The 26,056-nt window shown below is 30.5% G+C and overlaps 1 protein-coding gene and 1 pseudogene across 2 annotated transcripts; one reads left to right on the forward strand and one right to left on the reverse strand.

Moving 5' to 3' along the window:
* The first annotated feature begins 939 nt into the window (after window positions 1-939).
* On the forward strand, window positions 940-26,056 carry LOC141530357 (uncharacterized). 2 transcript variants are annotated; one of them, XM_074247423.1, is made up of 5 exons: window positions 940-958; window positions 9,941-10,140; window positions 10,211-10,346; window positions 13,538-13,671; window positions 25,275-26,056. In XM_074247423.1, exons 2-5 carry the CDS (start codon window positions 10,000-10,002, stop codon window positions 25,578-25,580), a joined length of 717 nt encoding a protein of 238 aa, XP_074103524.1. In that variant the 5' UTR covers window positions 940-958; window positions 9,941-9,999; the 3' UTR covers window positions 25,581-26,056. The 2 variants fall into 2 exon arrangements, with proteins under 2 accessions (XP_074103524.1, XP_074103516.1); XM_074247415.1 differs by lacking the exon at window positions 940-958 and adding an exon at window positions 1,330-1,954.
* On the reverse strand, window positions 16,602-25,262 carry LOC141530348 (alpha-mannosidase 2-like; annotated as a pseudogene).

Raw genomic sequence — 26,056 nt, forward strand, 5'->3', positions numbered from 1 at the left:
TTCTTTTAAGTTTCTAGTCAGATCAATGCAATAAACTTTATTCAGAGTCAAAGACATCATTGATTAAGGACCAAATTGCAAGAAATGGTTTTATGATTCCTGCATCAATATTGATGAAGATTATTTCGATGAATATGTCTACCATAATTGTCAAAAATCATTTAACAATTGTAGATAATTCACATTTGATGATTTCTTCAAGAGTTTAATTTTTGTTAAGTTTTTAAAAATTGATCCTAAATTATAAATACTGTAACTGTTCAGTGGTTAAATATGAGGACATAAATAGATAAATTGTAAATTTGTTAAGTTTTCTATATTTTATACCTAAAAAAAATTAGTTTTTAATTTTTTTAACAATAAATAATGCTATTCGTACTTTTTATGATTAATTATCCACAGGATATGGCAAATTATTGACCGAAAGAGCCTAAGTGGCTGAATACGTTATATTTACAGCAAAATAAAAAGAAAGAAATTTTTCTTGACTCAAATTTTTTAGGTGGTCCATTTTATTCCAGGTATTACACATTAACATAAAAAATAATAAATCATATCAACTTTTTGATAATTTGGCAGAAAACAAAAAAAAATTGTTTAGCCGAGTTTTTGAAAGGGCCCTTCTTGCCCCACTCTTCCCTACAAGAAATAGCGATTGTCTTATTGTAACCCAGGACTAGATTTTACATATTTTTAATTTTATACCTTTATACTTCCAAAATCGGAAACTTTCCCTTTCACACTACAATTTCTATCATTTTGTTTGGAATAATTATATTGAGTAATAAAAAATTTTTAAAATCTTCGGAAATACCTATAAATTTAATCTTTTATTATTCTCGTTATTTTCAGGATCCCACATACTCTTAATAAGCAAATGCCGTAGCATCAGGGTGGTACTGCGCTTGTAGCTGAAGTAACAAAAGATTAAAATGGTATTCGAATTTTTTCTAAAAAGGTATTTTTATTATTTTTTTTTTTTAACTACTAATAAACATGAAAAATCATGAATGTTATTTAATTAATAATATTTCTTTAAGTTTTTAATTCCTAACATTTATCTTATTATATTTTTGAATAATTTCTGATGTCTAATAGATATTTGAATTTAAAAAAATAAAAATAATATTTGAACTGTTAACAACGTTCAAACGACAGATATTATTAATTTTTGAGAAATCGTTGATACAATACCATCATACAAAATATATGTGCGAATGTGCTTTGTGCCCCCACCGAACTAATGTGACCTTTCGGTTTTAATGGGTGTGCGTAAGCGTTAGCAGCAGCAGCAGTAGCAACACCCCAACGGGCTCTGAATTCTCCTTCAGCTTGCTCAGTAGTGCCGAGCGTCTCGACGCGGCAACACGTTTATAAGAATAGTTCACAACATTTTTCTACGACGGTCTCTCATTCCTTCTCATTCTTTCCCTATCTAACTTTTAGTCCGTTTCTGTTTCACACACCCTTTACTCTCCGGCCGTAGCAACCCCTTGCTGCGCGTTGATGGGAACCGCCCACCCAAACCTACAAAACTTCCCTTACGACGCTCACTAACATTCCTAGACTAAATTATACCTTCTAAAAAATGCGTCAATTTAAGCACTTTCGTGTTATTTAATCAAAACAAAATTATAATAAGTACCTGTTGGAATAGATTAAGATATTTGTCTTGTGCAACTAAAATTTGTTGGATTATTAAGTTATGGTGATTCACAAACAATAATAAGGTTATAAGTGAGGCTGAAAATGACCTCAAATAACAGTGATATTTATGAAAGTGTTTTATTGAGTGCACAGTATAATTCAATATCTTGCACGAAAAAAAGGTTTTTGCTAAAATATCTAAACAATAAAAAAATGCAACTGCTCTGTTGCAATCAAAATGTAACCATGATATCAATGTTATTATTATTATTGTTTATTGGATTTTCTTCAGCTACTTTATCGAAATGTAAGTGATCTTTACACCATCATTTTGATTTATAGTTTTCCCAGAGGTGATATCATTTTTAATTTATTCACTTACATTACCTACGATTTTGTTCATAATTTTCATTTTAAAGTATATCCTTTAATAAAACAAAATTTTTTTTTAATTATCTAATTATAAAAAATACTTTCTAAAGGTAACTCATAAGATGAAATTATTGTTTTTAATTGAAATAACAGGGTGTGAATTCATCAAATTTAAAAAAAGAAATACATTGATTTTAGTCTCAATATGTAAAATTTGCACGAATCACTGTAAGAACTATAATTAAAAGAAAAAAAAAATTTTTCAATGTTTACAATCATCGTCATGAATCGTCTTAAACTCCTTTTGGAAGAAAAGAAATTTACAATAGACTTTACCAACCAACCTCGAAGATTGCCGCTTTATTTCGAGGTCTTTATTTGATATTCTTTGATTTTACTGAATGATTTGCAGAACTATTTTGTTACGATAAATAAAGTAAAATATGAAAATTATTTGTTTTTACTACTGTCGATAAATAGTCACTAGTAAAATTAAAAAAAAAAAAGCTTCAATAATTTATTAGCATAAATTTTACCCAGTTATTATTTAGTTTTAATAGCATCATATCTTCAACTAAGTAGCTAAAAGAAATAAATAAAACAAACATTATATACACCGAAAAAACCTCTTTATTGTCGACAGTCGGTATCGAATTATCATTCAACTGTTTTTGATTTCTGCCTTAACACTTGTAAGATATAAAAATAAATAAAAACAAAAGGTATAATTGAATGTTATAATTGCAGATTAATAATCTACATCTTGGGTATGTAAGTCACAATGTATACATGCGTGAAAAAGAAGGATTAGTTTTTAAAAAATCAGATTTGATCACAAAAGCATGGTGAGATTTTTAAATTGTCTACCTGACAAAATAAATGATTAATTAAACCCAGTTAGATTTTATGTTATCTTAAATGATAGATTAAAACCCATATTTTAAGATTTTTTATTTCACAAAGCTCAACAACTTCACTATTTAAAAAAAAAAAATACGGACAAGGGCGAGGCACATCGGCTTCGCTAGGGGACAACGGCTCCTTCAAAAAATTTGAAAAAAAAAATTTTTTTTGTTATTCATCAAATTAATATAAGCTATCATAAATTTGATGTATTGATTTATTTTCAGACCTATGTAGGATACAAAGAACAAAATGAATAACCAAGAAAATATTGTAAATAAAGACTTTTCTTTATTGTCAAATTGAAAATTTGTTGCAAAAAAAAGTCTAGTTGTTTAATTTCAAACAGTTCGAATTAGTAGGGATAAAATGAACAACATATAAAACTTGAAGGAAAAAGTTTTTCAATTGAAAATTTGATTGACATTTTTTCTAAAATACAAAAAAAATCGTTAAAAATAGAAAAAAAGTTATTAATCATTTCATTTTGTTCAAGTCCAAAGTATGTAACCTCACTAAATTTTTGGTTTCAAGAGCTTTTAATAAATCAGTAACTGTTTGGGTGTAAGGTCCACACTATTCTTGACAATAAACGATGGAAATTATTTTTTTTTTTTTTTTTGTTTCAAATTACTTTTTCACGATGGTTTTACGATCATTAAAATAGTAAAAATATAGTTTTCAATTGGTTTAACATACATTAAGTGTTGAACGTTGACAAAAATATTACTGCTGACAAAAATCGTTCATAAAATGTGTTAATATGAATCTAAAAATTTCTTGTTGTTTTTTTTTTTTATTTTACGTATGAGAAAAAGAAATTCAGAAATAATATTATTTTGTATATTATTATTTAGAATCGGTTTTTAACTGCTGTAGTCATATACTCGTCTGTAACTGTTGGGAGTGGTACGTTTGGCTTTCTTTGAGTTGTAAAAAAAAAAAAAATTGAAAATGTCAATTATTTAATTTTCGAAAAATCTTTTTAATCAAAAAATAGATTTTTTTTAATCGTTCTAGTTTTTATGAACTTTAATTTAAAAAAGCACCATTGAGCCACACCCAACATGAGAAGGTTGATTTCTAAAATTGAGAACATAGTAATAATTAAAATATTTGATACTACCTTCAGTACATATATAAAACTTAGAAATTTAGGGGAAATTATACATTTAATCATGGAAATTATTAGTTATTTCGTGAGCTATATAACATGCACTTCACGCAAATTTGATACACTGGGTTTTACAGTAGGCATTCGAGGATAATGACATTAAAATAATGATTTTTTAATTTTTTTGCTGATTTGAAAGGTGTAGGAAAATTGAAAAAACGATTTTAAAAAAAATTTGGAAAACGGTTGGCCCTCAAGGCTATCACCTCAACTTCCGACTAATTTCATACCTAAACGCTTAAAATTGCACTCATGACGTTTATAAGCTTTTCGAGTAGAAGAATAACTTCAGAATTTCTTCTCGACTCGTTTTGGATGTCATAAATAATTATTAGTGCTTAAGAAAATGCGTCGAACGCTGCCAATCTTGACAAAATCGATTAATTTGATCACGAAATATTCAACTGTTACAAATTCAAAAAAAGTTTTTTCTTAACTCAACTTTAAAATATTACGTCGAATCGTTTAGTAAGTAATAAATAATTTTTTGTGCTTAACAGAATACTACGCTGAATACTGCAGGTTCCATCTAAAAGACACCATGCGATCAGAAGATATCAAAATTCAAAATTTTCAAAAACCAATAGTTTTTGGAGCTCTAGGAGCTCAAATTTTCAGAATAGATAATTTCTCGAGCGTTTTGAACTCGTACATAGCGGGAAGTTACAGAAATGGCCTGCAGGGTCAACCGTTTTCCAGATTTTATTTTGGATTGTCGAAAATATATTTTTTGATCAATAAAAAATCGATAAAATATTTGTTATCAACACAATAATAAATAAAATGCACACATGGAAAGAAGAATACGGAAACTGTTCTTATAATTGTATAAAATTTTTACCTGTCACTATTAAAAATACTGTTAATATAGATTCTAGGAGAACAGTCATATTTATGTGGAATTTTTCTCAGAAATTATGGTGTCACTTTTAATAATTATGAGAATGCTACTAACAATGTTATAGATATGCTTCCTATAGACATGATTTTTATATATTATATGTGGAAAGATATTTTGTTGAGAATTTCTGTTAAATTTGCCAAAAATATTATAATAGTGTATTGTAATCGTGGGACGTCATGATTTGGCTGTATCATTTGTATAAGTACTAAATAAAAGTTTTTCTCATTGAATTTCAGAAATTATTTCAAGAGGTCATTTCTTATTCTGAAACTATTTTTCAAGCTATTTTTCAGCATAGCTTGACAAAATAAGATATATTTTAACAAAATTTTCTTCAAATTTCAACATGAGACCGGCTGCAATAGCGAGATTTTTAAATAAATCTACCTAATAGTTTGAGTAGATATATATATATATATATATATATATATATATATATATATATATATATATATATATATATATATATATTGGAGTTTAATATAATAAACAATTTTAGATATAAAAATTTTAGTTCAATAGTGATGAACTAAATCGATTATATGTATGTTCAAATCAACAATTACATTTTTAGGTCTGTTCATAATTTTTTATTTTTCTAATCAGAAGATTAAATATTTATCTATTATTCGTGCATGACAATTATAGTTGTATCGTGAACCTTATTATAAATTAATTTTTTAGTGTCACAAAAGAAAAAAATTAGGAACACCATTGACCCTAAAGGCCATCCCTGCAACTCCCGCTAATTCCATACTTAACTGCTCAAAATTGCACTTATTGCGTTTTTGAGCTCTTCGAGCTTAAAAGTACAATACATGTGTTATTTTGAGCTCTCCGAGCTCAATGAGATTACTTTTCTATGCTTTTGAGCTGTACAAACTCAAAAGTCTGATAGAGGTTTAATTTTGACAGAGGTGCTATCAATAAAACACTATTATTTGAATTTTCAAAACGCACTTACTTTTGAATGAATACACCGAGTTTTTTCAGCCCCATAAAGAATTTTTGAGTTTAAATTGATCGAATAAGGAATTTCGAAGTAATTCCGAAAAAACACTTTTTTCGGTTTTCTTTCGACAACGATAACTCACGAATAAATCAACCGTTTTTGACTGGGCTAGCGGGGATTGACGTCGTTTTTTGATAATAATAGCTGATTAGTTTTCGAAATCGATCGGTAAAACCGTTTAAAAGTTATTCTGAAAAAACCACATTTGAATGACATTGTTTTTTTGTGATTTTCATGAGATTTCTTAAAATCTATCGGTTCGAATCGGTCCAATATGTATTCAAAATCTAAGTTTGGTCAAACCCCTTCGAATGGCGCCAACCACGATGAAATCGATCGATCCGTTCAAAAGTCATGAGAGGTTTACATACGACCACGCACACATAGGCACACACACATACACACACACACACACACACACACACACACACACACACACACACACGACGCATTTAAAAGTATAGTTATTTAAAAATTGTATTTTTTGGTATTTTTTAAATGCGTCGAATGCTTTTTTAAAAAAGAAAATCGAACGACGCATTCAAAAGTTACAGCTGTTCAATAAATACATTTTGAGTTCAAAGAGCTCAAAATGTCAAAAACGGCGCTTTGAGTTTGAAAAGCTCAAATATTAATTGAAAAACACATTTTAAGGTGCTTTAAATCCGAACTTATAGCGGGACGTTCTAGGGTTGGCCTGCGCGATCAACCGATTTCCAGATGTTTTAGTAACAGTTATCATCAGGATAATAACAGTTACTGTCAGGATGGTAATATTTACTATCAGGATGATACTATTTACAATCAAGGATAGTTATTGATATTATTGAATGCTATGAAAAAATTGATCAAATATCAAATAATTTTCAAGTACTCGGGAACAAAATTATAGGTACTTTTTGCCATTCATTATGGGAATAGTTCCCATAATCGTATAGAAATTTTTCCTACACTGCTATAGAAATAGTTTTCATGATAGTATTGAAATGATTCCTATAATAGTATGGAAACTTTTAATGTTCAATGTCATTGCAAAGGACTTTATTTGAATTTGTGCCTTTTCAAGGCTTCATATCATTCTCATCAATAGTCAATTTATTATGACAAATGTAGAATATAGATTTTTAGATTATATTAATTAAAAGAAATTACAGCACGAGACAATATTTTTTAAAAGTATAATAATAGATTTATTGATAAGGGAAAATAACATACAACTGCTCACTAGCTTGGGTGGTATTAGACTAACTTACAAAACTATCCTTTAAAATTACTTGGGCCTCTTGGTCCCTTCTCACCCCCATCTCGGACATTACTTCATACTCTCTCTCTCTCAGTTTTTCACTCTCTCACTCATACCTCACGTTACAACATTTCTTATTTTCTACAGTAACAGAAACTTACAAATATTTTGACATCTGCTGACAACATGTCGAACAGTCTCTGTTACCCGCCTAATCCTTAAATTTACAACCATACATCCTTTGATTTTACAATCTATTTAAAACTAGTAAAAATAAGAAAGCATCTTAAACTCTAATATTTTCCGTTACTACACAAATATTTAGGTTGCATTTAAAAATGCTCTATCTCTAGATACATAATTAAGAAATGACCTTGTATGTTGTGAATCATTAATATTTTTAAAGATAAAAGTTCACCCCAACATTACACTTATCGAGACCTTTCCTTTAAGGACTCATAAATTTTTCATATATAAATATTAGGGTGATCCAAAAAAAAAAAAAATTTTTTTTTTTTTTCAAACAGGCCTAAAAGTTTCTTTTGGGTGCAAAAAAATTACTGTGAAAAGATGAGCCCTTAATATTAATATTAATATTAAGATTGTCTTCATCGCATTTTCTTAATTCCCATAACAATAACATGGGAAAAATTTTTTTTACTTCTTCTGATTTTTGTACCGTTTAAACGACTGATTGACTCATAAATCTCTGTTTTTATTTTTATAGAGAATTGAACGCTCTACGATCAAAAGTTATTCTAGATCAAAGATCAATTTTTCAAAAATGCATGTGGGTACTCAAATGAAAGGTCCCGACTAGTATAATGTCGGGATGAGCTTATATTTTTAAAAATATCAATAGTTAAAGAATATCGTGCAATTTAACAAAAGTCATTATTTAATAAAGGAAATTTTATTTATTTATAGTTGACAAGTCACGGCACATTTTTTAATAGTAATGATATTATTATTATTACTGTTATTAATACTTTTACTATCATTTTTATTATTATTATGGGAATACTTGCTAAATAATGAGAATAATATTTCCTCTATTATGATCGGAATAATATTTACAATATTATGGAAATGGTTTCTATAATATTATAGGATGATTCTCATAATTTATACCAATGAGTCTTATAATATATAGGGTTTATTCCTATAAATCATAGGAATAGTTGCAAATTGTATATAGAAATTGCTCCCGTTAATTATGAAAACAATTTCTGTAAATATAGGAACGACTCCCATAATTTCTATAATTATTAGAAACGATCTTATAAATTTTAAGAACTATTTTTTATATTATGGGCGTGATTCCCATAATCATAGTAATCGTTCTCTTAATTAGTATAGGAAACAATCTCATAAATTTATAGGATTAATACCTCTATTTTTCTTTCTGTACATATTTACGTTTTTGACCGTGATTATAAATATATCTATTTAGAATAATAATAGTAATTAACTCTAGTTAACATACAGGATTGTAACAATTATTATAAATATGGTGAATGATACAATCTAGATAATTTAAAAGATCATCTCGATCGTATTCACTACTATCGGGTTGATAGTAGAAAATTTTATGATAACTAGATAGTAAATGCTATTATTTAATATTTTCCGTGTTCTTTTAATAGTAGAGGAATGATTTCTATAATACTGTGAGAATTTTTCCCATAATGCATCACTGGGCAAACCACCTTTTATATTCTTTTTCATCAACTGTACAATAGTTAATCTTATACAAAATTGTTCGTTCCATTACACATATGTATATTTGTTTTTTTCTTGGGAGTTGACACTTTTTAAGATGACTTTTTGTATATAAGAATTGTAAATTACCTTGATCAGAAAAAGAGATTCAAAATGAGTCCAACCGGCTTGAAAAGATTAAAAAAGATTTGTTTTAAATTATACATAGATATAACATTTTGAATTGAGGAACTGTTTCCAAATTCCTTTTCCAATCAGAAAAATTAATCATCTGATTGAAGTGCACCAGATATTTGCTTAAAAAGATTAGCACATTTTTTATCTTACAAAGTAAATAATATGATTAAAATCATTACATAATGTATGTTACATTCTATGATTATGCGAGTCTGAGTAAATAATGACTATTGAATAAATTAATAAACAAACGACCGCATATTAATTAAGTTCATTTGTGAATACCTACTAATGTTGACAATGTATTTGTTTTGGTCCTTTCAAAGTTATTTGATGGGCAGTATTTATTATGCTCCAAATATTTCATTCATAAAGAGAAAAGGGGAAGGAATAAGGGAAGTAACGAAATGATTTATTTAATGAAATAGTTCGTTTTTGACTTTATTGCGATAAAAATTTTTCTTTTTTCTTTATTGAATCTAAATTATTTCAAAAAAACTTATCAGCTGCCAATACTGAATTAAATTTTATATTTATAGAATATTTCCCCCAAAAAAATGAAAAAAAATTTTGTAAATGATTCTGTGCCATAAATATTATATTTCTATGATTTTGGTATTTTTTTTCCTTTTTCTATAAACTTCTATTAACACATACAATCTCGAATGACTAGAAAAGCTAACAAATGAATATTCCTATTTAAAATCGACGTAAAAATGAATTGACTTTATGAAAATACATTTATGGTATCTGTATGGCAATTTAAAATTCGCTTATTTATTATAGCTGACATAAAGGTGAACGTGAAAATTCCAAAAGAGGCAAAAATCGGTGATTATATAGATATGCAGTGTAATTGGGAAATCCATGGTAATAAGAGCTTATATTCTGTGAAATGGTACAAGGATGGTCATGAATTTTTTCGTTACGTTCCGAACAATCCTCAATCAATTCAGACTTTCCCGCAGTTAGGTGTTAAGCTCCAAGTGAGTTAATTCTATGATTATTAAATATTGATCATGTTTTCGTGGAATATTTATGACCATTTTGTTTTAGAATCTTCTAAGCCGAGCGAATTCAATACGTTTAATGGATTTAACTCTTGCTAGTACTGGACTATATAAATGTGAAGTATCTACCGATGGACCTGCTTTTGCAACTTCCTTTATGACTGGAAATCTCTATGTTGTATGTAAGTAACCTATTTTACTTAATATTGCAAAAAATCTAACTTCAACATAATTTGTTGAGATGCATTATTCACATTTTTTAAGAACGGTTAATAATTAATTTTCAAACGTGTTTTATTCATGTATAAAATAGAATTTCAAAAAAAGCGCCTTGCTCTTTGATAGATAATTTAATTTTTTATCGAAGAGCGAAGCGCATTTTTTAAAAATTTTTACATTATCAAAAAAATTAATATGGGCAACCAGCTTGGATTCCTCTATGGCGTTTTCAGATATATTCCCATATGGTTTTTCTATGTAGGAATCCAGGGTAGGATCCTACATAGATTCCCATATTAATCAGGCGAAAAAAAAAATTAATTTAAAAAATGAAAAAATAATTATTAAGTATTTGCAATTAATTAATTATTAATTAAAATAAATTCCGAAAAACGGATTTTGAAATTTTATCAAATGAAAAAATCGCTCGTGTCTGATGGACATGAACCCGGTACCTCATCGTTGACAGTCTCCTACGCTACTCACTGGCCTAAGTCTATGTTTATTCCACTTATATAAATTCACTATAGGAATCCATACTTTCGTGTGTGAATACCCATATAAACTCATGTGGATTTTTTTGACAGGGTATTCATTTATGCATATGATGCGTTTTAAAATTTCATTTGTTGTACAAGTGTGACAGAAATACTTCCGTTCGCCTAACAGGAGGAAAAAGAGGAAAAAAAGTCTAAACCGTTCTTTTCAGACTCTACTATTTAAGTTTTATTATAGAAAATATTAAATCTAATTTAGTGAACCGAATTTTCGCGATACAAAATATCATGTATTAGTATTTAATCAATATTTCATTTACACAGCACCCCTTTATGAATTAAAATTAAGTAATTTGTTACGGTAATGGAATGCTACGTCTAAATGGCCCCAACAAATAATTAAAATTAAATAAAGGGCACCACCAGGATTTTATAACACGGTTCCTGGAACTGGAAGAGCTAAGCGATAATCATCAGAGTAAAGAGAGTTGAGGATAGGCTGTTGAATTATAAAACAATTAGTTAAAACAATGTCGACACAAAAATATTTTTGCTCACACACTCACAATATAACTTAACTTTACAATATATCCCACTAACACTCTATAATATTCTCTTAATAAAGAGACGAATCACAGATTAGTGACGAAACGGATACTTGGGGCTGATTTTATGTAACCAATCAACTAAAATTTATTTTTGTCTGAGCCAAAAATATTTCGAGATTATTTTGTAGAGAATATGTTTTTCTATATCTACCAGCAAAAAGTTAAGCCTAATAGAAAAAAGTGTAAAAATATAAAAATTATATTTTTTATAAATTTCAAGTATTTGACCGGAATTATTTTAAGTCAACTATTTTTTTTTTATCTACTGTTGTCTACCACACAAGTATTAAAATCCGCTTCTAAAACTTTGCTCCTCTTTCGTCTAGCCTAAATCTGTACGCGGAGACTTTTGCTAAAAATTATCTGAAATTTCATGAAACATTTGTAAATATTTCACATTATCCTGTACTTGTGATTTTTATTCTATAGTTTTGTCGTTGATGTCAGATTGTATTGTTCAAGCCCACGTGTTTTGATGCCAACCTCATTTTTATTTTGACATTTTATGCTTAAAATATAGTATAGTATTTAAGCGCTTGAACTTGCTCGCGATCGTTATTTCGCTTGTGATTATTAATTTAAATTTGCTCTATTTTTAAGTTTAATTGTTGGCCCCAACTTTCAGGCCCTGATTATCACCAAAATCTTCTCCTAAAAATTGTTGCTCGTATTCATCGGCTATGGTTTTTGAAGAATGATCGATGACTTCTTCATCTTCACAATCGAATTTCTGAGTCGTCTCAGCTCCAAAATTTAACTTTTCCGCTATGTCATCAGCCATAATTATTGTTTAGCTCATTCGACGGCTAAACGATTGTAACTCTGGTTCTTGGGGGTTTTCAATTTGGATATCAATTATATCAGTGTCAATTATATCAGTAGTTACATCAGCTTCATCCTCAGTCGTTATATCCTCATTAGTTTCATTCTCACCATCGTCAATATTAATACCAGGATCAGTTTCACTTTCTGTGTCACTACTGATCATTATATAATCATCATCATCTGTCGTAGAATCAGCAGTACTTTTTGGTGGACTTGTGGGTGTCCGCTTTAGCTGTTACAAAATCCTTATCTGCATAAACAGTCCTGTCGAAAGGACATATTCCAGCTTTTTTAAAATCATTTCTTATAGTTTCTGGTTTCGCTGCAGTTTTAAAAGCTATTTTGTAGATCTTAGGAATATCGTTTACTGCAATTACACGACCTGGATTATCTCGAAACCATCTTTTAACTTCGTCCGAGTAAGAAATTGATGCAGAATGCATGACGCTTACATCGATGAGTACAGTGTGTCGGTCAACATAAGATAATTAGATGATGCTTCTTTGCATAATCAATCACTTTTAAATTTTGAGTATGAATTGTGTGACCGTCTAAGATCAACAATAAAGGCTTATTTTTCGTTCGTTTAACTCTTTCTATAAACCATCCAAACCAATTTGTACATATATATCCATCTGTATAGATTTACTGACGTGCACAGAATTTTTATAAATCAGTTATTTTTTTATGTAGCACAAAATCAATGTACCTAAAATATAATTAATGTATTAAAATGATTTTTTATCTTTCGGTGTACTCATATCAAAGCACATGCTCAAGAGGCAATTGATTTTAAGAAAATCGTCTAACTATGATATATTGAGTTAAGCACTCCTCAAACGCGTTCGCGTTATTGGAAGTGTGTAATTTCAAAAAAAGTAAATGATCATTGACTCCAAGAAATCTCAATAATAAAGTACTATTCCAAATATTTTGTGTTAACGCAAGATTTCAGACCTGAAACTAGATTGACGTCTTAACTAATGTAAAATTTAGAACGTGTGTTAAACTAGAATAGCCAGATTATTATCATATATCCAAATAAGCAGAATCGATAATACTTTAGTTAATAGTTTGAGGCTGAAAAATAAAATTTGACGGTATATAAGATGAAGAAATTAATTACCAAAATACGAATGATTCTGCTTATTTTGCCATGCTAGCTTAACAGACATAAATTTAAAAACAATCAATAATGTTTACAATAATACCATATTATTCCAGCACTACCAGCTCACGGACCAGAAATTACTGGCTTGCCATCCTATTATGAAGTTGGAAAAAATATTACCGCCAACTGTACTGCATGGCCATCAGTACCACAAGCAAAATTATTTTGGACTATTAACGATAAGCCGGTAAATGTAAATTTAATAGCTATTTTACAAATTTTGTCGCATTGATTTTTTTTCAGTTGCATAAATTAAAGCGTTTCTTAGAAAAGCGGCAGGATGGCCGAGCGGGTTAAAGTCATTATATCAGTAATTCGTTCGTACATCATGCCGTGAGGCAAGGGTTCGAGCCCCGACGGTTATTCAAATAGTTCCAAACCAACCGTCCGGGGTCGCTCCGGTAGCCAATTTGTACTGGCATGGGTTTTCTCTATGGTTTCCCCATCGCCACTATTCCAACAACCGATAGAAAGGAATAAGGAATAGGGTAAATGCAGTACAGAAGCACAAGTCGGTCCACAGCTGCATGGAGAATAGCAAAAATTTGAAAGTGTAAAAATACGTTGATTATAAAAGTGGCTTATATATGGAGAATACGTTGAACGCAATGAAACAATTGTTAAGTTTAAAGGCTGAAAAGCCAGGTAACAGTCATGTAAAAACCAAAATAGGTATACTAGTAAAAACGATTATAATATAAAGCGTTCCTTAGAAAATTTATTCATCTTGTTCATTTAAAAAACGTGTTACTTAAGAACACTGCACTACTCTAGAAAAAATCCATGAATCGTGCATGATCATACACAATCGCGCTAAGTCATACCTAATTCCTCATTCTCAATCATGACAAAACAAGCAAGATTATGCATAAGTCATGCACAGTCGTACATGAGTTTGCATGATTGAATATGGCATTGTATGATCATACAGGATCGTCGCTTGACCAAGCCTGATCATAATGATAATTTTCTACAAAATTAATGAAACACGAGCGTGTTTGCCTAAGTGTGGTTTTGACTGGTCATGGACGGTTATACTTTGATCGAGCTGAATTACGTATGCCCATTTTTGAATAGTAAAAATTGTTATTCATGAACTCGCTTGACTGTGTTTAGTTATGTATAATCATGATTAATATTTGGTCCAGCCCAATCATGTATGATTGATTGTGACTGATCAATTTCAATAACACGTACGTATTTGTTGGAATTATCATTGATAGCAAAATAATAATATTTCCCTTTATTTTATCGAAGTCATCAATTTAATTCTTTTTTACTAACATCCAAAGTAAAAATGAAAGGTCTTTCATTAAGTGTAAAAGATGTCTAGAATAAATGATGAAGTATGAATCTTGAAAATTAATGATTGATCGATTGTTTCTTTCGTGATAATTTAAAATGATCGAAAAATTCTAATGATATGATAAATATTTGATTTGTTTATTTATCGTTTAATTCAACTCGACTAAACATGAATCAAGCTTAATCATACATAATCACACACGGTCAAGCGAGTTCATGAATGATTGATTACACTGTTAAAAATTTCTATTGTAATTTTACAAGAAATGTATTGGAAGCTAATAGGTAAAATATTTAGTTAAAATTACAATCGGGTATAGTGATTTTACAAAACTTTTATTTTTTTATAAGGTTACTAATTTAACAAAACTGTTTTGTATTTTTACAAATATTTTTAGATTAGTCTAGTTTGCAAAATTACAATACTTTCCTTGATTTTTACAAAACATACAACAACTTTTTTGCAAAGTAATTTTTTAATATGGTATTGTAATTTTACATGAATATATTCATATCTATGTATACATAAGCGATTTACCACTGACTGACTCATCACGAAATCTCCGAAACTACCGGTCTGATTAACTTCAAATTTCGCATAGTTACCTCTTTCTTGACGTAGACGCTCACTAAGGAACGGATTTTACCCAATTCTTAGCCAAAATGAACTTTTCATCTATCATAACATATGCTACCCCTCCTTCTCACTCTTTCCCTCCCCTCCCATGTCCTATAATCCTCCCCTTTCCCTATCTCACCCTCTCTTTGGGGGGGGGGGGTCATTTTGATCCTCCAATCTGAAAAACCATCAAATTAATAAATTGTAACAATAAATTCGATTGTCAACTAAGTTCAAAGGAATAATTAAAATCAAAAAAGAAAATTACTAAATACTAATCTACATATATATATATATATATATATAAATTTTAGGAGAATTTCTACATAGATATAGTCACTCATCACGATATCTCTGGAACTATATATAAGACCTAGAGACTTGAAATTTGGCAGGAATATTTCTTTCGCCGAGTAGAGGTCAGCTAAGAACAGATTTTATGAAATTCCACCCACAAGGGGGGTTGCGGGGGCGTTAACAATGAAAAATTCCTATTTTCAAACTATAGCTCCCATCGACTTCAAATTTGGTAGGAATCTTCTGTAAGAGATGTAGAAATAATCTATAAACGAATTTTACGATAGCTCATCTCACAGGGGTTTGCGAAGGTGGATGTTAACATTAAAAATTTTTAGTTTCCAAGCTATAGCTCCTATAGACTCCAAATTCTCATTTCATATTTTTTTCTTCGTGTCAATTATTATTCATTTTTCAAAAAAAACTACGCAAACATTATAATGATTGCACATTGAAAGTTACAATGAAAATTAGTTGGAATAATTACATGGATAAAAGGTATATGCTAATTCGATGAAATTTGGAATTTGTGAAAGTCAAAACAATATACTAATTAAATTTCAAGTTGAGATCTAAAAATACAATTCTATAAAATGTCCAGCGAAGCGAGCGGATCACAACTTGTATATTTATATAAGAGATTCCCACCTACATATTGACTCATCGCAATATCTCTGGAATCATAAGGCGTAGAGATTTGAAATTTAGTAGGTGTTACGTTCTCGTAAATTTTAAATTTATTTAAAGTTTTATAAATCTATTTTAAAAAGCATTAAATAATTATTTAAATCATTTAATTATTATCCGAGGTATTTCGTAACGGAAATACCTCGAGATAACAGATTTATAGAACGTCAACGCAGCCTAGTAGACTAAACAGTCTACGTTGTGGGTTTTGGACTGCGTTGATGTTCTCATAGGGTAACCTGAGATGCAACGTTGCTTAAATTCATTATAAAACTCATTGTAACTATTATTGTATGATACATTCTGTCTCCAGACTTCCTCTGGAACAGTCAGTCCGAGGACTTAGCAGAGTCCTCTAACTAAGAATGAATTTTAAGAAAGGGGGTTGCGAGGGCGTTAACAATGAAAAATTCCCGTTTTTAAACAATAGTTTCTATAGACTCCAAATTTAATAGAAAGCTTCTGTAAAAGATGAAGAAACAGTAAATGAACGAATTTTACGATAACTCACCCTTCAGGGGATTGTGGGAGTGGGTACCAGATGAAAAAAGTTTTTGTCTAAGGAATCTTCGTGTATGATGGTAAGTTCAGCTAAAAATTGATTTTCTCGAATTATAACCCCAAAAGGGATTGCGGAAGCATTAAAAATGAAAATCTCTCATTTCCGTTCTAATACATTGGAGTTTCTGCTGATTAAGGAGATGTTTCTTCGAAGCTTAAACTAAGTTTTATTTAAAGTTTTCAAATAAGTGTTGTCGGATTCGTTAATTCGCATGTAGCATTTGCTGAATGATTATTGCCTCTTGAAATTACTAGGGTAACCGCATCAACTTGTTCGCTTTTAAAATAAAAATAATCGTGAATAAAAAAATCTGGAAAACGCTTGACCCTAAAGACCATCCCTGCAACTTTCCGCTTGCCCTTCCATATCTAAGCGCATGAAATTGCACTTTTTGGTAACGTTTTTGAGCTCATGAATATAATTTATGCGTTCTTTCGAGTTCTCCGAACTCGAAGAGAGCTGTTCTAAGATTTTGAGCTCTCCGAGCTCAAAAGTCTAATAGAAGTTTAATAAAATAGTATTTTTTGAATTAAACCGCAATAATTTCTGAATGAATTAACCGATTTTCACGTTCTCGGCGGCGATCCACGTGGTTTTTTTTGTTCTAATAATTATTTTATTTCATTAAAAACGATTCAAAAAGAGATGTCGAAGTTATGTAAAAAATACACTTTCTTCGAAATTTTTCGTTTTCGACATTTCCTGAACGAATCAACCGATTTTAACGGGACTGGTTGCAATCGACGTGGTTTTTCAAGTTTAAGAGCGGATGAGTTTTGATAGGTGGAGCCGTTCAGAAAATAATTCCAAAAAATCAATTTTTTGAAAATTTTATTTTTGAGAGTTCTCAGGTTCCAGCAAACCGAATCGATTCAAATTTTCACGAAATTTAATGGCAATATTATTCTTTGGATCGACGCCTAACTCGATTCGATCGGTCGATCCGTTCAAAAGTTATAAGAGGTTCACACACACACACGCGCGCGCACACACAGAGCCGCGTGTACACTATCGCCGGAATAGTCAGAACAGCTGCCCAGTACCTCAAAACGTCGAGATCTGATATAAACTCGATTTTCGCAAAGCGCGGTAAAACCAATAACTTCCCGAATTTTTAAAAATTTTCAATTTTTCTTAGCGCGAAGTTAAAAAAGGTAAATCTAAACAATGTAGTTTTTCAGTAGTTTTTGTATTGATGTCGATAATATTTATTAATGACTAATTGAATTATGTTTTTGACTAAAATTATAAATTAATTAAATGATTTTAAATGGTTAATATTCAAAGTAAGAAAAGTCATCAATTAAGAGAGAAATAATTACATAATTGGATAATTTATCACGAAATAAATTGTTACTAACATCAATACATTTTACAATTAAGGAAAAATGCAATGAACCCTTACCAAAATGTCTGTTGCTTAGAGGAATTAATCTACTTACTAAATAATTAATACATTAAATCTAAAGTTGTCCGGTCAATTACTAAAAATGTATTTTTAACTTGCATAAAATTTTTAATATTATTTTCATGTCAATAATTACTATTAGGATAGTAAAATTTATTAATTACACAATATTTACAGTTTTATTCATATCTCTAGAACTACGCAGTATAAAAACTGAAAGTTCATGAGGGCATAAATTTACAGTTGGGAAGGTTAGTGAAACCCCGATGCTATTAAAAGTTAATGAAGATTCATTAACTATCCAGTCTTGGAAAAATTTTAATAATTTTTTTAGATTCACTTTGCCATGATTTGAAAGTTTAAAGTGATTGATCCATTTTTCATCATAGCAAGTATCTATAGGTCAACGATGTAATATTATACCAATACCTCTGCTATAACTTTCGGGTATTGAGAAGACACAAAGATTGGCCACAGTTAAATCTATTGGAAGATCGTAACTCAGCGGTGTGAAGTGGTCTTTATAATCATAATCAGAATCAGAAGATGATGAATTGGGATGCATTGCAATAAGAGGATGTAGAACTTTCTCTGATGCTAGTAATCCACCAACAGAAAGTACTCCAGCGGGATGATTGACTGAAGAACTAGAACAAGATGGCTTTTTCTTTTCTAATACGAACATGAAAAGATGGTTTGTCAATAAATTATCAGTCACTCCTTGGCCAAGACCGCGATGATCTTCTTGGATTAATCTACGGTCTTGCATAATCTATTAACAGAATATTATTATTCCAGTCAAATGTTTATTACAAAATTTTTATAAATATCCATAAAAACTTATTTACTTCAAATTGCCCAGAAGCCATCGAGGCTGCACCTAATGGTTGCCCTGTAACTACTGTTAATCTCATTTGATTATCTTGAATATAACCAACAGATGGTAACGGATAATAATTAGCCTGTGTGGGCAACTTTGAAAACTTTTGACGCTTGATCATCTAAATTATAAAACAATAAATTCAAACTCAAAAGTTTAAAGACAAGAGTTCGCGAATTGTTACTTACGTACATTAAGACCATTTAAATCTGTAAAAAATTCATCTCCAGAAGAAATATTTGTACTTAAGCGCATGACTAGTTCAAAGTTATTAGTTTCCGTAATATCAACTAAATTTGAAACGTGAAGTCCCAAACCGTCGCTTCCAAGTGAATTGAATAATGTATAAGTTTATTTGACCTGTGGTAATTGTATAAATACTCGCGACAAGATCGGTCCGGTGATTAAATGAATAACGTGGTCGTCTGTCGTGTAAATTGGATCAGGATCTGGTTTATTTGGAATAAATAAGTACGCACCACCAGTATCAGTTTCATACGTAACAAATTCCACGTCGACTGAAGCTGTAGTGTCTCCAGTTTGCAACGATTTCAGTAGTCCCGATTTCGAGAAATGAGCAGAAATTTCTGGACGTTGTCTAATCGAGAATTCTTGCGGGGACGAAACGATTTTAATATTTTCAAATCCTGGTACTCTATATGGTTGATTTTTTGCATTAAATAGAGTTATGTTCGCAATATTAACATGCGATGGTAATTTATTATCACTTTTAACTGAGTGAATCAAGTATGTATTGAGCCCAAAACCGGCTACGGTAACGACGAATGATAATTCATAATGTTCATATGAAAAAGTAGCTGCTTCAGTCCAAATTGGTGATATTTGACTCTGTATTGGTTCACCATAACTATCAGTAACTTTCACAAAAGAGGTTGATACGAATAATGTTTGAACTCTTTCTCGCTTTCGAGGCAAGGAATTATAAATAACAACCCTTTTGAAATTATCATTATCGCTAAATGATAGTACCTGTTTGTCATCAATACTAGTGTGATGAGAACGAATCTGGTCTAGAGTCAAATAAACTGATTCTGGTTCTAAAATCAAGTCCTCACTAGTGCGCAATAAATGAACTGCTGATTATTGGGTGACGTGGGCCAAATTAGTCAAAGCGGCAATCATTTTTTCAGCATAATCTTCACAACACTGTCTCTTGCTGTACTAGTAATACCGTCATGATGCTGGAATAAAGAATGCCATTGTCTTGCTTCAGTAATGCGTTTTTCAAAATTTCCTTCTACTAAATGATAGAAACCATATGCCCATGCTATTGATAATATTACTTCAACACCACGTAAAGCATCTATTAGAACACGATCAAGTCGCTTGTAAAAAGGACGTGATGTATAATATCCACTCCAGTAATCCTCGTTTTTATCAGCGTAAGTAAAAAAATCACCAGACAAGCTAGGTAGCTGATCTATATCTAGATCATTTCTAAGTGAATTAAAATAATCAGTCAGTGTGCCAAATGTGACATCAACATGAAACAGTTTATTTTCGTTCATGTAGTCGAATAACCTTTGGTAATTATTAAACTGGGCGTCCCACTCATCACTTGTGGTGTAACGAAAATCATCTCCCAATGGTACTAAAAGAACATTTGATCTATAAAGTTGTGCTTTCTTTCGATATTGATCCAATAACGTTGTTGCTCGTTCCACTAAATTCCATGGTGTTATTTCTTCAGGTATGTATTTTCTCGCAAAAGGATTCTAACTCCACACTTTACGGAAATCGAATTGGTAACAAATGTAAGGATCTGGGCCACAACTATATTATATACTGTAACCAGGGAATGGAATCATATGTGTCAATATCTCAGACGATCCAATGGTATCCCACAATTGGCGCCATCTGAATTCAAGATTCTTATCTTTGGCTAAACGTTTTTTTACGGCATAATGCGCTGAATAAGGGCATTTTGCAATCCTGACTTTTTATATAAATAAGGCATGGTTGGTGATAATCCAAATGGGTCTATTGCCCAACTACTGGTAGGCTTATAACCCAAATTTGTTACTAACCACTGATGACCAACTGTCAGTTGAGTCAATGCCCCATCCAGTGCGACACAGCTTCATCTGGCATAACCCACCCACCCGCAACAATCTCTAACTGCCCATCAGCAATCAAGCGTTTCACCTTTTCACGGATTTCTTCAGTTTGTTCATCTCACCATAGTTTGAAGGACACCTCTGCCCAAATAAACTTTCTCAATTTATCTTCAGACAATTTGATCACCATATTGTTTAAAATATGTCTTGTTTTCCAGCTGTAATAGGTTTCAAATGTATACAACCATCCTGGATCATTGTGCGAATGTGGAACGACAATTACTTTAAGTTTATTCCTAGGACTCCATTGATCTTCGTCATACCCTATTTTCCAGCCTTGTGCCTAAGCACCTCCATACGGATTGTCGAATTCTAATTGGCTGTATAAATCTAACATCTGAACATCAACTTTAGGTATTTCTTGCATGTCGAGATTACAATTATTCTCAGCAAGTTCAGTAGAGTTGTTTGTTGTGTATATTGAATCATATTTTATTGCATCAAATTCTTTTTGATTCTTAACAAAATCTTCTTCTAATTTTGTAATTTTATTCGTTATGTAATACCACTTAACCTATAAGTTAAAAATTTACATACGATTTAATAAAATATTTCTATTCATAAATAATTACTTACATAATGATGTCTTGCTGTTCTCCTGAACGTAAAAATGTGATTAAATAACAACACGTACATTATTAAACTAGCTGCCATACCGGCAATTGTCAACCATCTTCTTATTGCAATTTTTAATCAAACTTTATTTCTTGTATCCAATTTTTATGTATGATGTTAGCTTTGAAATAAACTACTGAGAAGCAATTATAGTCTACTTTTTGCTACTATTGAGCTTTTTTTCATACTTTTAAACAAAAAAAAAATGTGATGTACGGTAAAAATTGTGAAGAATTTTCTTACAAAATGCTTTAACATAAAATGCTATCTAACTAATTTGATATAAATGAGAACGTTTTATAACTTACGTTTCAGTTGAGTTTAATCAATATTTTAAAACTTTTTCTAAATAAAGAAATCAAACTGTGGAATTTAATCTTCTCTAAATAATTTATACACAATATTTATGAGTTACTATATATCAATGAAAGAGGAAAAGCAGTTTATTATGTATATGAAACGAAAAAATACCGGTAACAGCTGTTTTTCGACTGGTGTCGTATTGCGCATCTTTCAAAAGTGGGGAAGCTTGCGCGCGTCGCCGTAAGTGTCATAAGTCATAACAATTCCCTAGACAATAGCACCAAACGAAACAATAAGCTATGAAATACAATCGCCATCATTAATGCCTGGATTGGAATTGGTTACAATTTTTTCGTGCCCAGGCATTAATGATAGCGATTGTACATATAAATAGATCGATAAATTTTGATAACACAATATTGAGTTTATTTTAGAAATGTCAGTGAATTGACTTTAATGGATGAACAAAGGATATCGTCGGTAATTTTTCAACCTCCAAGTGTCCCCTAAAATCCCTAAAAAATTCAAAGCGCTGTGATTTTTTTTTCATAGTGCCCCGAGGCTTAAAATTCTTTGTTTTTCCACAAATCACCATTATGAGTAATTTTTCGATTTTTATTCATTTCAATGAAAAAAAATTTTTTTTCTCAAAAATCAAATTAATACATATATTAAGATTAAAAATATACAGAACGATGTACTAAGTCTGAAGGAATATAAGAACTTGACTCTTTTTAATAATTTGTTTGAAAACTTGACATTTTTAAAAATAATAAACATTTTTAAAAAATAGTTCATTTTCGTCAAAACACAATATTAAATAACATGAATTATATAAATAATAAGCCGTTACACTTCGTCACTATATAGATTTAGCTTATGAGAATGATGAGATGTGCATTAACTTATGGGTCGTACTGTGTAGGAGTCAGTTATCGGTCTGGCAAGCGCGCGTCTTGGGTTCGAATTTCCAAAGTTAGGTCTAAAAAATAAAAAAAAAGATGACACTTACAAAAATCTTTTTTTTTTATCATTTTTCATCAAATGGCATGAGCCAGACTTGAAAATTAACTATGACCCAGTCGTGGTAACCAGGCATGGGCCCGTCCTGGTAATCAAGCTTGGGCCAGTTGTGGTAACCAGGCTTAGCCCATCATTATCATTCCAGACTTCTACCAAGACTGACACAAGCTTGGCCCAGAGTTCTACGTAGTTGGACCAAGCCAGGGCCAAGCTTGGTCCCGTGGTACTTTCCTCTATGGATGTATATTTTTTACAAATTCTATTGAAAGATGAGCCGAATTTATTTTCCACATATCAAGTGTTAGAAAAATGCATTCATTTGAATCTGTTACATTCCCACGATCTCGCAACAAGAACAATTAATCGCTTATGTGATCAGCAAAAATAACATGTATGTAAAATTCTTAGTCCTTCGATTGAATAACTATATGTAAAGTTAAATTTTGCAAACCTTATAATGACTTTTTTCTCGCTGCCAAGGAGACGATCGTTTTAAGGAAATTTTTAGTAAATGTTATTGAAGTTTAATAGAGATGTCCTAAATTTCATGTTTCAAAAAGTCCTAGCTTATAAACAAAAACATTTTTCTACATTCTACTCACCACTCTGATACAAACTGCATATGAAGTCAATTATCGCGAAATCCGTTTTTAGCTGACATTTAATTACGAAGAAGGAAAAATATTTAACGCAGTTGACCCTGGAGACCATCCCTAGAATTATTTGTATCACTTGAAATTCTATTAAATTTTACATCTGTAGGATCCGTATTTGAAGAATATGAATTTTTTACAAACAACCCCGCTCTCCTATGTGGGGGAAGGATTTTTCAAGATCTTATTCGAGATGATTTCTACATTATAAATAAAAGATTCCTACACAACTTCAAATCCTTAAAAACTATTGTTTGAAAATGAGAGTTTTTCATTGTTAACGCCCCCACAATCCCTTTTGGGGTTGAAATTTGATAAAATCAATTTTTAGCTGAACGTGACATCATACACAACATTCCTATCGAATTTAAAGTTAATATAAGTTATAGCTTGAAAATTAAAATTTACCATTTTAACACCCACTCTCGCCATCCTTTTTGGAGGTGGGTTGTCGTAAATAATGCTTTTAGATCATTTCTACATCATATATAGAAGAATTCTACCAATTTTGGAGCCCATAGGAGCTATAATTTAAAAACGGAAATTTTTTATTGTTAACGCCCCCGCAATTTCCTTTGGGTGAGAAATTTCGTAGAATCCGTTCTTCTCTGACCTCTACATGGCAAAAGTAATATTTTTACCAAATTTCAAGTTTTTAAGGCCTATGATTCGCGAGACTTCGTGATGTGACAATATAAATGAAAATCTATTTCCATCAGAGCCTGTAGGTGGATGCGTGGAAGAGTGTCGGTGGAGACGCAGGAAGTTGTGTGGCTCTTTAGCTGAATGTAAGAAAAAGATTTGATATAATCTGGTACGTCCATTTCGATAAGAAAAAATCTGGAAATCGGTTGATCGCGCGGGCCAACCTTAGAACTTCCCTCCCAAAATGTGTTTTTTGGCTAATTTTTGAGCTTTTCAAGCTCAAAGCACCCTTTTTCAGCTCTTCGAACTCAAAATGTATTTATTAAACAACTATAATTTTTGAATGCGTCGTTCGATTTTCATTAAAAAAAAAAAGCATTCCTTCGTATTTACATATTTCTTTATTAATATAACATTTTGCAACATAGAAATTTTAACATCGCCGAAAAACATCATTGTAACGGCACGAGTCCATAACTACACTGTTTATAGAATTAAATTAGGTTCACTTGAATACTGATACCTATTTCAAAATGTTTAATTTAATCCAAACGAATTTAACTGTTTCTTTAGAAAATTATAGCTTATAAAATTTTGATAATTATTTTTATTTTCTCTTCTAATTCGAAAAAACTGAAGTATTCGTTTATTTCAGGTTCCTGAGAAATATATAAAACCCTATCAAGGATCGTCGACAACATCAATGGGAACTTCAAACACGCTTGGACTACATTTTGAGACTGATACACGTTATTTTATCGAAAACAGTGGAACTCTTAAAATTCGTTGTTTAGCCGAAGTTGGATCACGTCTACTTGAAGCGACAAAAAATGTAGAAGTCGTTTATGTAAACAATCAAAGACTGAGTGCAGGTGATTTTCGTGAAAATTCCAAAAGTAACGCTAAAAAAATGCGGTTTGAATTGATATATCTGTTATTCTTTTTTTTTATAACCACGTGATAGTTACGTATAGATCATGTTTCAAATTGTGTTGTAAGCAACTGATGTATCGGACATGTACTCAATTCGTGATCAATAACAAAAATTTTTAATTTTGTTGAACTTTTATACGTACATTAATTAAAATATACAAATATCGAATCTTACTTAAATTTTTAAGATTTGTCATCGTCAATAACAATAAAGTAAAATGACAGTCTTTTTGTTCTTTTATTAAATTTGAGTTTTGTTATTTTGACAAAACTCACTATGAATATCATTGGTACGATATCCGTCCGTCTATGTTATACCTTTTTAACATTTGAACAACTTTAAATATCCGATAATATCTTAGTGTATAAATGAACTCTACAATAGCACAAAAAATGAAAGTGTTGATTGCAAAGATATGACTGCAATAATATTCTAAGAGTTCAATGAAGCAAATAAATGTTTTCTTATAATTTATTAAAAATAAATAAAAATTACAAAAGTAA

This window comes from Cotesia typhae, unplaced genomic scaffold, assembly GCF_013202065.1.
Source record: "Cotesia typhae breed Kobodo isofemale line unplaced genomic scaffold, CoteBio_Ctyphae contig_119, whole genome shotgun sequence".
In the NCBI taxonomy this organism is placed as follows: Eukaryota; Metazoa; Arthropoda; class Insecta; order Hymenoptera; family Braconidae; genus Cotesia; species Cotesia typhae.

What these genes read in the sequence shown, in the direction of transcription:
- LOC141530357 (XM_074247415.1), top strand. Translation starts at nt 1,750, where the DNA reads ATGACCTCAAATAACAGTGATATTTATGAAAGTGTTTTATTGAGTGCA. An exon ending in TTCAGCTACTTTATCGAAAT is followed by an intron (nt 1,955 to 9,940) that starts GTAAGTGATCTT and finishes TATTTATTATAG; the next exon opens with CTGACATAAAGGTGAACGTG. An exon ending in TGGAAATCTCTATGTTGTAT is followed by an intron (nt 10,347 to 13,537) that starts GTAAGTAACCTA and finishes ATATTATTCCAG; the next exon opens with CACTACCAGCTCACGGACCA.